This window comes from Hypomesus transpacificus, unplaced genomic scaffold (assembly GCF_021917145.1).
Source record: "Hypomesus transpacificus isolate Combined female unplaced genomic scaffold, fHypTra1 scaffold_27, whole genome shotgun sequence".
In the NCBI taxonomy this organism is placed as follows: Eukaryota; Metazoa; Chordata; class Actinopteri; order Osmeriformes; family Osmeridae; genus Hypomesus; species Hypomesus transpacificus.
Window position 1 is genome coordinate 4,060,358 of NW_025813796.1, and position 15,161 is coordinate 4,075,518.

The 15,161-nt window shown below is 39.6% G+C and overlaps 2 protein-coding genes across 6 annotated transcripts in view; one reads left to right on the forward strand and one right to left on the reverse strand.

Moving 5' to 3' along the window:
* The window catches only part of LOC124463087 (GTP-binding protein Di-Ras2), a 101,928-nt gene that overhangs the window by 67,198 nt on the left and 19,569 nt on the right, over window positions 1–15,161 (forward strand). Inside the window, exons 2-3 of one of the 3 annotated variants that reach the window (XR_006955528.1) lie at window positions 8,705–8,815; window positions 8,891–10,422. The gene's annotated coding sequence lies outside the window, so the exon portion shown is untranslated. Of the gene's footprint in view, window positions 1–8,356; window positions 8,816–8,890; window positions 10,423–15,161 lie in introns of those variants that run through there. The other 2 variants (XM_047014802.1, XM_047014803.1) reach the window with 2 other exon arrangements.
* The window catches only part of syk (spleen tyrosine kinase), a 44,317-nt gene that overhangs the window by 18,355 nt on the left and 10,801 nt on the right, over window positions 1–15,161 (reverse strand). For 2 of the 3 annotated variants that reach the window (XM_047014798.1, XM_047014799.1), the window contains exons 7-10: window positions 14,774–14,818; window positions 14,270–14,341; window positions 12,539–12,617; window positions 12,122–12,281 (exon numbers count right to left, since the gene is read on the reverse strand). In XM_047014798.1, coding sequence (XP_046870754.1) covers window positions 12,122–12,281; window positions 12,539–12,617; window positions 14,270–14,341; window positions 14,774–14,818 — 356 coding nt within the window. The remainder of the gene's footprint in view (window positions 1–12,121; window positions 12,282–12,538; window positions 12,618–14,269; window positions 14,342–14,773; window positions 14,819–15,161) is intronic. The other variant, XM_047014800.1, reaches the window with a different exon arrangement.

The following is a 15,161-nucleotide window of genomic DNA, read 5'->3' on the forward strand; positions in this document are numbered from 1 at the left end:
ATGGTCACTGAGGCTTTTTCAATGAGATGCTATGGTTTTGGATGCTATAATTAAACAAACAAGAATTATTATTGTGATAGGTATGGCATTGTTATTGTATTTTGGTATTCTAATACACCAGGGATATACCATGAATATCAATATAGTAATTTACAGTTTTTCCTCAAATTCTTTGTCTCGATTCTCCAATGACAATATATATATATATTTTACAATAAGTTCAAATCTCTGAACAATTTGTTTCTTGTTCACACCAGATTGGAATTTCTTATTTATTTACAGTTTTTCTCAATTGCTAACACACAAAACTGGTATGTGTAAGCCATCCTCACAAAACCATTCTGCCAATTCCCAGCAGAGAGACCACGTACCCAGTGCTGGTCCTAGCACATTTGGTGACCTATGCAAGGTTTACCCCTAACCCAAACTCAAACCCTTAACAACCAATTGTCCATGTCTAAGCACAAACGGCCAAAATACTCAACATGCTATCAGGAGATAGAATAAAAGGGCAACAGGCAAGAATCAACGATTCAAACATCAGGGGCCGGTTTTTCAAAAGATCAAACTGATCCAGATTTGGAAATCTCTTTTTCTGCTATCCAGGATCACGTAATCCATTTGATTTTTATGCTGGTTTTTCAAAGTAATTTTGGATTGGATTACTCTGATCTGGATTCTAACTTTTCAGGATTACCAAATATGGATTACCTGTGGTCCAAATAGGACTATCACAATTTAGCTATGTAAAGAACAACAGGTAGAATAGTGTGGGGGGTTACTCCAATATGCTTTATTTGAACAGAAAGTAGGACTGAACGGAACAGCAAACAAACATATAAACATCCATTGTCCATGTCTTGGAAACAGGTAGTCCACTCATACATGGGTGTGGAAAAATCAACTGTTTGTGATGTTCTGAAAAGTGTTTCAACTGCATTGGCCAGCCTGATTAATGAATATGTCAAATCATCATAACATTTTTGATTTACTTACTGTGACAGTATGGGTTATAGTAATTAATATGGGTTTTTGCAGCAGACGTTCTATGGTAATAGTCAGTAGTCAAGAGATATGTATGATGAACATCATGGATTAAGATACCTAAATTTGAGTATAATCCTAATTAAAGGTTTTGCAGTCCTAGACTCCTAGTTCTAGACTGCAAATCGCTTTCAAGCAAGATCCTTTATTTTATGTCACCCCCAAAATCCCACAGAGATTTACCCTCATGGGCCTTCTACCAGATCATCCAGGCCTCGCAGATTTTTTTTCTTTTGGGGAATATGCCCAATATTATTGGAGCATTCAACGCGTGGGAAGTGGCACGCCAGGCTAACACCCTGCGCGTTGTCCACCCCGCTACGCGCCGGCGTCAGAGACACTATGTTTCGCGAGATCCGCTCTGTCGGCTACCGGTTGTCCCCCGCAAACAGCCTCTCCTTGCTGACGGCGTCTCCCGGGTCCGGCTCGGCCGTCCCTCTGATTCCAATTTGGTTTAATTGTGTTGGTGACTTGCAGTAAATTACTGTGACCACTACAGTAACAAGCATGATTGTTTGACAAGCAACTGCAGTACGGCACTCTAGAATGTTTGAATTGAAAATCAACATCCTGTAAAAAGGACAATTGTGGTATTTGTGTGATTGTATGATTACAGTAAAATGAAATTCAGAGAAACGTTATAGTTATTGGTTCATGAAAACCTTTTTGTAATATTGTTTTCAATGCCCCTATATAAATATTTTTTTTTTCTTCGTAAAACCTTTTTTTATTTTTCCACCCCTAAGGATCCCTCAATATTTGGACTACATAGACAACCTCGGTGTCAAAAGTTTCGTCTTGGTAGCGATTGAGTTGCTTGTATTTTTATTTACGTTCCGTTGCACGCTTTAAGGCCGAATCCCAATACTCCCCCTTACCCCTTCCCCTTAGTTTTGCGCGTTCCCGTAAGAGCTAGTGGTGTCCCAATACTCTTTTTGAGCTAGGGGTAGGGAGTCGGGCTAGTAATCAGAAGGTTGCCGGATTGATTCCCTGCTGTGCCAAATTACGTTGTGTCCTTGGGCAAGGCACTTCACCCTACTTGCCTCGGGGGGAATGTCCCTGTACTTACTGTAAGTCGCTCTGGATAAGAGCGTCTACTAACTGACTAAATGTTAAAAAAAAACAAGTGAGATCGGGAGCTTACTTAAAACTATGGCTATGTGAAAACTGCGCGACCGGCAACAATGGCAGCCAGATCATCCAGAGAGTCCGATAAATGTAATATTTTCGGCTTAATTAATTGATTACAATTTTTATTACAGTCTTGTTTTGTGTTATATACAGTCATGAACATGTATATTTGCAACCATTTTCCTAATTGAAACGTTTCTAAAAATTGCTAGTTTGGTAGGCTAATGTTACAGTGCTGAATTGCACAACAGTCCCGCATTTCTTTGACTAGCATGTCTTCAGTTTTATGTCAACTCCATTAGCAGCGAATTTCGTTTAATATCAGTGCATAACACTACTTGCTTTGGAGATATCGATAGGTGCTAGATGACGTCCCATTTCTTAGGGATATGTAGCCCTTACCCCTCAGTTACGAGGGCTAGGGGTAAACTAAGGGCTAGGGGGAAGGGGTAAGGGGGAGTATTGGGATTCGGCCTAAATTGAAATTAAGTTTTTGTGGCGAAAAGTGCCTTTTGTCCCCAAAGGGAATCAGTGCAAGCCTAATGTCACAACGTCAGCACACGTTAGCAACTACGCGTAAATACGACGTGCATAGATGTAGTAAGACTGTTGCGCACAGTACGTGGCAGCATCATACAATTACGTAATTCAAGACTTGCATGTACAGTAAAGGCCAATTTATACTTCTGACACGCACACAGGGAACGCCATCTCCGTCAAGGAACTCCCTCTCCGTGCCCTCTTCAAACCCCTCGGAGAGCTGTACGTGCACCTCCTGATTTTCCTGACTGTCCGTCCGTCCATCAGTCATTTTACGGATAACCCTTTGCTGTGATTGGTCGAAATTAAGAACCGCTTGCGTCAGGGGCGGGGTTGCCGTGACCAACAAGACGAACAGAATCCTTTGACCGCCATTGCTTTAAGTTCACAATTCATATTTCAGCTTAACAGTACATGTAGATCAGCATCTGAATTAACGACGAGAAATGGGCAGTGTAGTTGCTGAAAATGTGCTTATTGATGAAACGGCTAATTTGTAAATTTGCTCCGACTTTTCGATAACCTAGCGAGCATCGCAGTGCAGCTCCATCTACTGTTCTGGCGGTGAATTGATTTCAGCACGCAGAGCCGTTGGAGTCATATAAATTCAACCAATCCGTCCGACTCCGTGCGTGCCTGTCCGTAACGGAGTCGGAGAAGTATAATTCGCCCTTAAGTAATTTTACATTAAATCATGTATTTAAACTCAAGCTTGTTTGGAGTGTCGCTGTCTTCAATGCCACAGCCTAAACTTGATGTCAAAAGAAACGTTTTTCATTTCCGGCGCATTCAAACAATCCCCTGAAGTTTGGCTAGCAACAGCAGCTAGGCTAGCTTGCTCGTAACAATTTACCGAGGTCAGCTTCTCCACCATGCAGGGCTCTAGTCTAAGATCAAATGGTCGTATTTGGCATTGTTACTGACAATGATCGCTTCCAGCAAACTTCTTTTAAATGAGCCATTTCCCCGTAAATAAATGTCAAGATAATCTACGTTTTTGGGGGGCATATTTTCAGTTAACAGATGGTACTGTACTGTTTCAATCGCGATTCCATCTAGCTATTAGGGGAGAGCGGGGGCGAAAGTAACACGGGACGAAAGTAACAAAGCGATTTTCTCAGAGCCCTGACTTCATTTGCTTTCCAAGTTATGACAGCACCTTCAGCATGCAACCATTGATGGAACTGCCAAATTTCACGTGATGTCGTCATCGTTTGCCGCGGTTAGGTGCGGAAAGCACTTTTGGAGTGCGCAAAGTCAATTACTGAGGCGGTCCTTTTTTGCTAATAAGTTGTGTTTTCCGTTTCATGTGTCACAGTCACAGATCAATCTACAGGTTATTTAGTGCTGTAACACATTCTGAAGGTTGCCTTGTCAGAGTTTTTCAGTATAAAAGTAAATCTGGTTTAAATGTCAGGAGTTCCTGTCTGCTAATGCAATAGTATGTGGTGAATTTCTGTTTGTGGAAAGCATTTATTAAAACATGTTTATGTCATATTATATCAACAGAATATGCCAAGAGTGAGGGTCAGAAAGACAGAGGTCTGATTCAGTAAAAAATGATAATAAATATTTGATGCAACTGAAATGTAAAATTCATTTTTTTTTGCAAAACTAATGGACGTTTGCAGTTACATATTAACAAGGTCATAGTCAGGTATATTTAATAAAAACCAGAGTAACACAAAAAAGCTAGCTTGTATCGTTGTGTTCTTTTGACCCACTCCTGTGTTACTTTCGTCCCAACTGATGGGGTCGAAAGTAACAATGTGCAACTTGTGTTCAAAATGAAATTATACTTAAGTTGTTCGAGATTTGTACAAAATGCCACCTGGTATTGATAGACCACACTTTAAAGTTATGGACCCAAGTAAAAATATATCTATGTCTAAAACATTCTCTTTTAAAATTACGTTTTTCTGAAAAATGGTACTTTCGCCCCCGCTCTCCCCTAATACTGCCGGTGACAACGTTGTTACTTAGAATAGCTTGTTTCAAGGGGGTTCAGCTTGTTTCAAAGGTGGTTCTTAGTGAATTAATACAATATGAGTGGGCTAAATGCTTGAAAATATCACTACTGTAGAAGGGACGTTTTAGTCATATAGGTTAGGTTCATTCTACATTTACATTTAGTCATTTAGCAGACGCCCGTATCCAGAGCAACTTACAGTACAGGGACATGCTACACTTCACTTTTTGTATTTTGAATTGTACATGAGCAGCAACCAATGTAGGATATGCTTTTACATATATGCAATCTTCATATAATAAGTAGGCATTTTTATATAAAATATACAGAAATATCAGTTGTAAAAATTACAGTTAACATTGTTTCCCACAGATTAGAAATCTATTTGTGGCGGGTGGGGGGGGGTCGAAAACTTTATTATATTAAATATTAATCCAAAATTATTCACAAAATCAACAACGACAAACAAATAATTTCTGCAAATGCTGGTAGCAACGCTAGTGCTAAATAACTATTTAACTGGTCGGCTCCATGACGCTGGGTAAGTAGCTAGCTCCTCAGACTTCTCACCAAAAGAAGGGGAACCTTCGACATGTTCGTAGGTACCTAGCGAAAAGTAGCCTCAACTTTCCTAGACCTTTAGCTAGGGCACTAATGCTGAAGGCTCGCTGATATAGCTGTCGTTCTTACTAGAACGGCGTAGGTACGTGTGCTGACGTAGTGACTGTGTGCGTATGTGAGAAAGACCCGTGAGCGCAGCTGAAGGAATACGCTGCGTGTTTTAACCTAAATATTGTAAAAATAAAAATAAAACAAATATTACGAAACGCAATATGTGGCAGCCGGTGTTGATTCTGTGGCGCACCGCCACAAATTAGTCTATGTGTGGGAAACACTGAGTTAATAAATGGACCCATCTGCAACCGATACAAGCAAGCAAGCATGGTAGAGATAACTCTAATGGTTATCTCTAATGAAGTAAATTGATTGTTCAGGTGGATCCCTTTTCTGTTGCACAAATTCATTTCAGTAACCTAAGCCAGGACACACACCCTTCCATGACAAGTTATGGTACCCCAAACATCCTTAAAAAACTATGAGTAAGTTATTCTTTACAGAAGCAACCCAGTCATCCCGTTGTCCTGTTTTTATAGGAAATGTACAAGCAGTGTCAACTTAAGCTGAATCACCCTACGTCACTCAACTGTCAAGCAGGCTTTACTGCGCATGTCGGTTGCAAAAGACGAAATTCTCCCCGGTCTATTACACTTGGAGTGTCGATCAGTTCATCATATATCTCTGGCCACTGGATTGCAGGGCTTGATATTAACTTTTTGAGGCTCTTGGCCTTTGGACAAATACATTTATGTTTCACTTGTCTATGCACAAAAGTCACTTGACCCCGATACCCTTAAATAGCCTGACCAAGTGATCGGGCAAAACTAGTCTGGCTAACGGAGGTCGCTTTCTCAGGCAAATGACAAATGAAACAGGCTTGGTTAAAGAAATCCCGAGATGCTGGCTATCTTCATCAGGCTCGTATCTACATTAGGCAGTCCTCCCTGACGTTTCTGGTATAGAATGGAGTGAAATACAACATTGTGCACACTGCCAGTGAGCGAGTCTGACTGAGGCTAACGTCAAAACAGTGTAACGGGGACACAATCTCACTCAGATTGCCAGTTTAAACAAATCAGAAAAATAATCGGACCAGCTGGCTAAAAGCAGAATTCCCATATCTCTTGAAAGCTGCCCTGCTCAACTTTTTAGATGTAGAATTGACTGTAAAACTGTAAAATTATGAACTTTGTGACATGACATGAAGACATGGTTGCCGCTCGACTATGCGGTCTGTACCGGGTGACATTCTCACTCAAATTTCAAGACTTTCGTGACCCAAATCAAAATTCTGATGCAACAGATCAATGGGTAATTGCTTTCTCTCTTAAAGGCTGTCCTCGACCTTTTTGGTCTTTTTAAATCGAACAATTTGTATTATCCGTGTGGTCCTTTTGCCATTTAAAATGCAATCCTTTCCCGGTTTTCTGCAACCACATTGCGCGCGCGTCCCGAATGTTTACAAACAAATAATCGGTCTATAAGGTAGTAGGTTGGAATCCAGCCATTATCTTTTGGCCTGTCATCATTTTGATTATCTGTTTAGTTACAGGATGGACATCATTCTGAAATACCATGCAAAATATCATTCAATTTCACCTTGAAATGTCAACCGTTTCTAAACCTTTGTCCCAAAGCCGACCAAAGCTAATTCTCAACAGTTGGTGTGTAGCAGAGAAGAAGCGACTAAATTGTAACCTTATGCTCATGAGTTCAAATCCCCATTCAGCCTATTGTACAGTGTACGCCACTGATGCTAGGCATGATTTGAAATTCCCTTATGGCACCCCAAACAACCTTTTTAAAGCACAACGAGTAAGTTATTCTTTACAGCAGCAACCCAGTCATCCCGTTGCCCCGTTTTTATAGGAAATGTACAAGACAATATGGCTATTCATAAATTCTCAACAGTTGATGTATAGCAGAAAGGCTGACTTGCAACCTCATGCTCTTGAGTTTGAATCTCTGGGGGTACTATGGCTGAGTGGTTAGGTAGTTGGGCTATTCATCAGAAGGTTGTTGGTTCGATTCCCGGCTGTGCCAATTGACATTGTATCCTTGGGCAAGGCACTTCACCCTACTTGGAGAATGTCCCTGTAATTAGCCGTGTCAGATATCGCATGCTGGCCTTATAGATCAAATTGATCAGCATGGCTTGTCAGGATATATTATTTTGGCACACATAGTAGATTTTGTGGAGGTACTTGGGCGGATAAGTGCTCTACAGAACATAGATATTGAAGTCTTAAATAGTTTGAGACTTATCGAGCACTGTTCGTGTGCAAGATGTACAGGTAATGGGGGGTGATTAGTGCCAGGTAATGTTAGCTAACACAACTAGCAACCGAAACAAATAAGACAATCACTGCCACCGCTACATCGCTCTGCTATTATGTGGATAGTTATGTCGATAAGGCACCTAGCTATAACTATCTAGCCTCACCATTATGCCATGCCAGTATGACCATTTAGTGAGACGAGACCTGAAGTGAAGCCAGACCATTCCAGACATTACCCATACGTTTGGATTTACAGTACTGCTTCAAATTGAAGTCAAGTTTCTTAACGCTTTGTTATTATTGGCAATTTAAAGTTGCAACTAACCAAGAGGTGTCCAGCACAAGACCCATTCAACACGGTACACAATACCCAAACCCAGATATTATAATTTATGGAATTATTCAATATTAAATAAAACCACTACCACTAGACTCGTTTTAATGACCATTCAGTGACAAAACGGGTTTGGCTGTTCAGGTCTGTGCCAATACAGCACAACACTACTTGCTCTACAGTAGCTAGCTCTAGCTGAAATGGCCACACTGATGTCGTCCTTTTATTATTTTGCCAGCTAGCTATCCGGCTAACCAGACATTTGGCCTACAGCTGCCGACTTCGAGACCGTTGATAGCCAACATACCACCTAGGAAGACGTAGTGGTGGCAGTGATTGTTAGCTTTGCAGACAAGTTACACGTCACACGAGTGAAAGCAATGTTTACAAAGGTAACTTCAGCGCTACCTCGTAGCTATCAAAGACCAAGTCCCCACACGTAGGCTACTAGGTCACCGCCATCACTCCCATTGGGAACCAATAATAAAAAGGCAGAGACAACAAAGACATTATGGGCAAAGCTTGTCTACATTGTATGCTTTTCGGCAGTGCTCTGTATGCCAGTATGAGACACCGTACTAGGAAAAAGTGCACATTCAGTTTTTGGGGTTTCCAGTTCTGCGTACACCTCTCCCGCCAAGTTCAATGTGGTTTTCTGGAGGTTTTATAAAACAAATAAAACCGGCTTGGATTTAAAGTAAAGACTCCCACAGTTATTTCAACATGGTGTCAGAATAGGATTGAATCCATCGCCTGTGAGTTCTAAGTGATTTTTTTTGTCTCGAGCAGAGGGGAAAACTAAGCTAACGTCTCGCCTAAAGGACATAATGGATGGATTTCGCAGACCAGACCCCCTCGTTTTTGACGGGAACATCGCCGAGAATTGGCGGATTTTCGAACGTGAGTATGATATCTTGATAGCAGCAGCGCACTCAGACAAGACCGCCAAAACAATGGCATATATCAATCTCGCAGAAACGGAGGCCACCGAACGGGAGCGTTCGTTTGTTTACGCAGCAGAGGTGAGGGCGCCTGGTGACGATGGAGCTATCGTCGTTCCAGCTGAATTCAGAGAAGACCCCGAATGTTTGAAACGGAAATTAACACAACAAAACTATGGAGAGGCACAAGTTCCATTCGCGGCATCAGAGGCAAGCTGAGACTATTGAATCCTTCATCAGTGAAGTGAAGATTAGAGCTAAAAGTTGTGACTTTGGAGACCTGATAAATGAACTGATTTTGTGACAGAATAGTGTGCGGCATCAGAAATGACAGTTTAAGGAAGGCTTTACTACGTGACAGTGAATTAACCTTGACTAAAGCCATTACAATCTGCCGCACATACGAAATGACTGAGGAGAGTAGTAAGGCTCTAGCCCAGCCCCAAACAGCCACCACTGTTGATGCGATTCAACCTAACTCTAGTGGGTGGCACCACAGGTCAAGACTTAAACCTCAAGCAGGCCAACGGGAGGCGAAATCCATTACAAACTGCAGTAACTTTGGAGGTAGCCATGCTGCACAGAGAGACAGATGTACTGCTTTCGGGCAGCAATGTCATATTTGTAGAAAATTCAATCATTACACAAAATGCTGCAAGTCCATGTCAGACAGTGACTAAATGTAAACGTAATGTAAATGTTTTGCAATGAGAGTATAAGTCGGTTAATTACCATTCAAGTATATTTAAGATGGGTTTTTGAAACTTGTAATTGCAGTCACAAGTTTTATATTGTTTCTCCACTTTGTGGCATCTTGAGCAATCATACATGTGGTATGTCACTTCCTGTGAAACGTATAAAATAATTGATGTTCGCATGTTAGCTAAGGTTGAGCTAATTGGAGAAGACGGTACAAGCTGTATATCCATCCACTCTTAGTCCACAAGCAGGCAAAAGTGGTATGTGTGTTTTTGTATGGTTATTTAAGTGTTTATGAACGTATGATTGATTGCTGTATGTCTTTATTCATTTCTGCATGGTTCTACAGTGTTTTGGTGTCTATCTTTGTCGGTGCAATAAAGAACATCAGTGTAAAGAACCTGGACCTTAGATGTGTGACTAAGGGCGGCATAAAACTGTTACAAATTTTCATTTTGCCTAGCCTTCCATTTGTTCTCCATAGAAGGCACAAACTAAAGAAAGGGGATGTAGATCATTCTGGTGAATGATTATGTCTGCGCTCTGTATGCACGCTAAGAGACACCATACTAGGAAAAAGTGCACATGCGGGTTTTGGGGTTTCCGGTTCTGCGTACACCTCTCCCGCCAAGTTCAATGTTGTTTTCTGGAGGTTTTATAAAACAAATAAAACCGGCTTTGATTTAAAGTAAAGACTCCCACAGTTATTTCAACACCCCCCATACAGGTAGCATTGCTATCTAGGAATCTAGGTGTGCAGCTGCGTTGGCCTGAAGATAACCACGCCCCTCTCGTTTGCATGTGAGATCGGAAATAAATACAGTACAGAAATAAAGGTGGTGTGGTAATAAATGTGGTGCGTAAAAGTCTCAAAGAATAAATAAATGTGGCATTAGGAAATAAAAGTCCCATGAAATAAATAAATGTCTTTACAAAAACGTCATTTTGAAATAAATAAATGTATTTATTTATTGATGTTGGTAAATGGATTCAGATATATAATTATATATTGCTATATTTATATATTTATTGCCATCTTTTTTCATAGAGTTTTTCATAGCCATATTTATTTAAGTATGTATTTATCTATTTATGTATTTATTTTTGACTAACCCGGCGTTCCATATTAAGGAGACACCCCTGTGAAGTACCCTGCAAAGTTTCACCTTGATATGTGAAAATATGACTGAATTACAACTGTCTGAACTTGGACCAAATCTGACAATGCTTGCCATGTCTTATTTTATTATCCAGTTACTGAACATGGAAAAGACCAGATCTGTCACTGCGTTTAAAAGATGGTATCAATTCAAATCTAGCTTTATTCGGAGAATGCACATTTTTGGGGGCAACTGCTATTATTCGAATATTTATGGCAGTGAATAAACCGAATCATTGGCCAAAAGCATGTCATATCCAGTACGATACGTGGCGCCGTTTTCATTACAACTAGTGGTGATACAGCCCTTTCCGCTTGACCTCTTTACCACTACCAACAACAACAACATCAACATTTCGAGAAAGACGGCGAACGGAGAGCAAGGTGAAGCTACGTCCCTCTACATTTCGTGCATGATGACATTAGGAGTACTGCGAAAGCTAACGGCGCTATTGGCTCGCGTTGTATGTTTCTTTCTGCCGGGCCGGCTCCCGGCGGCGACAACTTATCGTTGACAACTGGGAGGGAGGGCGGCGGGATCTCAAGCATGCGCAAAGACACAGAGTCCAGTTCATAGTCCAATTCACCGTTTACAAGCATGCCATGTCCGAATAATCAACTGACTCGGATCGAGTTATCTCGGGGTGTCGATCGTATTGTAGTCGGACCGCAATTATTCGAACAGAGGTGTTTACAAAAAACGGATAATTCTATTTCAGTCCAAATAAACCAGTAATTCGTATCCATGTAAATGCAGTGTGTGAATGGCTCGATTGGATGAGATGTTGTGCCGGTAATCGAAGGGTTGTAGGTTCAAAAGCAGTCATAGGTATAGTCCCGGCCGTTGACCCGTTTTTATGTCCCATATATAAATATGACTAAATTACAGATGTTTGAATTTTAACAAAATGTGATAATGCTTGCCATTGAAGAAATTTATTTTGTGATACAAAAACTAATCAAATAGCAATAGAGTGGTGATGTGACGTCCCATATGTCATATGTCAGTTGACATAGTAAATATGTATTGCGTAAATATCTATAACATGGTTTGTGATGTCTGCTAAATTGCCAAATTACCTGCCAGGTGACATAGTAATGAAATATATGTTGTGGTGTCCCAAACTGCACGTTTGCAGGTCAGAGAATGGGAAGACAAAAAAAAAAAGCGATTGAGGAAAAACTGAAAAGTACAAATCAAATGACCTTTTGCAGGTTAGCTCTTATGTTGTGCTGTAAGCTATTCTGACAAATGCACCTAGAGCTTTGAAAATGTTATTACTGTTTCAAGAAATGAACCAAAGCAATTGAGAAAAACTGTAATACAAAATGACCACAAGAAGGTGCTATTTGCAGTGGTTCTGCATCATACAGTAAGTTTGTGTTTTAAGGTTCAAGGTTACCCACTTCCTCATCTTGTAGATGCCTTTAAGGACTGTGCCAAAGTTCCCAGAACCTAACTCTCCATCTTCTAGGAAGAGCTGTTTGCGGTCTACGGTGCAGGTCCTAAGCTCATCTGGGTCTGCGTAGGGACTCTCATACACCTCTGTGTCCATAGGCATGGCCTCTGTTGAACACACAACACACACCGCCTCAAAGTACTATGGTAGTTGACTTACAATGACAGAAATAGGTAATCCCTAAAGTGGGAATAGTGGGAACCTTTTTACTCCACATTTTCAAGTACTTGGTTCCTTAAAACGTTTCTAGTAATGTGGCTAATGTCAATGGATACGTTGAATAAATAATATATTTTAAAACATAGATCTCAGGTATAGCCCAGAGCAACATTTATTTGAACATGATGGTCCTCTCATTACTTACCTTTGTTGAGCCCCTGATTATTAGGAACCCTGGTTTCATAAGGGTTAAGGTTATCTGTGGTTTTGTTACGTGTCTCTCTCTGGTAATGTAAAGTAGACAAGTTTAAGAAGACATATGAAATATAATGGCAAATATATTGTAATAATATATAGTATTAACTCTGCTGGAATATTATCAAAAATGATTTGCTAAATGCATGAAACACAAGCAAAAATGCAAAATATTATTTCCTTTTAAAGCATGATACCAATCCTTCACTCTGTCTTTCAATGACAACACACCCATCTTTATTTTATTTTGTACATAATATTTTAACATGTTGTTCATCTTAAGAATACTATAATTAACGTTTCAATAATGCATGAAAGCCAGCCTTTTTCCAAAATCAGCATCATTTTACTTGAGATTATGATGTCATAATATTCCTCAGGCATATCCTAGGTTGAGTATGTACTACTAATAATATGATGTCATACTCAGCCTACATGAAGAAAATCACTCATTTTTGGCCAACATTTCCCCCCCCCCCCCAATTTATTGCCAATAAAATAATTTTTCCTATTTGAACTTTCCCCTGACTCACATAAAATGCTTTGAAATTGGAAGAAAGCCTGATACCCTATTACTCATGTCCATTAGAAAGTATTCTTAAGGTGTTTGTATAACACATTATAAAACACATCTATGGTGTGAAATTTTATAATTGAAAATTCACATTTATCGATCAGACATTTATGTAATTTGCATTTTCAAATGTATATGTTTATAATACATGGGTGTCGATGAAAGAGAAAAGACTGTATCAAATTTTAAAGGTAATTGATTCACATAGTAGTATATAAATTTTAGGAAGAGGTCTAGATTTGTATACATGCAACGGAAGGACAAGTAGGGAACATAATAGTAGCCAAGGGTTAGCATTCCAGCCCAAAGAAGTCTATGTAGACTACAGGCATACAGTATAACCCATTCCCTTCAATAGACAATGTCAGTGTGTGCTGAAATCCTACCTGTGAGTGACCTTTAATGACAACATGCCCTCCAAACCAACATGCCCTACAACCTATATGCTTTCAAACTAAACATATAGGTTTTAATATTTTTCAGAAAAACAATTTACTCAAGAACATTTACTAGTCAATGAAACTTTGTACCTTTATCTTGGAATGCACAAAATAATATAATGATTATACTGAATGCAATGAGCAGGGCATGTTTACAATGTCAGTTTTTTGGAAATGATGATTGAACTTTGCTTGCAACAATTCTAAACATCAATTTCATAATATTTGTTGTTTTTGTGACTATCCTAAGTCTAAGCTAAATCTAAGTTGAGAAAGCCTAGATAGTGTCATAGAAGGGAAATGTCTGTCTTAGGTCATCAATGTTTTAATGAGTTTTCGAGACCAACATTTGTCTTGGTTTATAAACAGAGGGCCTGATCAATTAAAAAAACCTTGTTTAGAATTTATATCTTCAATTGAAATCAATCAATCAATAGTTATACTAATGAGGATGTCTGTCATCACCTTTAATAACAATTAAAAGGGAAGGGTAGTAAACAGACGGTAGAAATTAGAGTGCAAGGTAAATCTCACAGGTGTGTTAGTAAATAGCAAACCACACTTTAGCAAAACCATACTTTGGAGAGTTAGGTGGATGCATATGGCCCAACGTACCACATGGGGTGGGGAAGGGGGAAGGGGGAAGGGGGGTTGTGTGTTAGTGCACCTTTTCTTTCTTCCCAGGTATGGGTAAGGTGTAGGATTTGAGTCTGGAGAGCATTCCACCTGTCGCTCCTTGCTAGAAATCACAATTTCAGAGAGTATCATGAATGTTAAGGACTGTTCATGTCTATGTTGGTTAAGTGAGATACAGCGGTTAAGTTGTTCAGGGAAAGGGTCTGTTTGTAATGTAAACAATTATAATTCTTCATAATTTGCAGTTCCTGGCTATCATTAGTAATTACAGCAAAAATAGAATTCGGTCACATCCATACTAGAGGGTCCCTACACTTTAGAAAAGGGTTTTACTTTCATTAAACAGTAACTTTTAAGTAATACAACTATTTATGAAAAGTTATCTGAGTCAAAACTTAATTTCAACAGCAAAAGATCTCATTCAAGAAAAAGACAAGCATGGCTATTTACCCAGCTTTTAACCCACTTATTTCGACTTATCCATAGCTTTGACTGTAAATATGTCAACAGATGGCACAATGTCAGTTTTACTTACTAGGAACAGAATAGCTTTTTGAGAACTGATACCAGAACTGTCAACCTTGAAAAACATCAAAGAATAGTGTCAGCAATGTGGAATCAGAGAGATCAATATTGGCAGAAAGTATTTTTTTGCCTCACAAAGAATGGTGGGGGAACCTTTATTTATATTCCAAACCGGTACAATAAACTAATTTAATTGCTGAATTAGTTGGAGGTCATGTTTGGTAAAGTTGAGTTTGGTGGGGCAATGGTGTAACTGTGTTGAGAGTCCTGCTTATTGCGTGGATAATGTCGATGCTATAAACATACTGTTCATTTTTTATTGTGAATGGCATGAGCGTGTTTGTGTGCTTGACACTTTTATTTTAAATTTAGTTAATGAAAGGCAGTACACTCTTTCT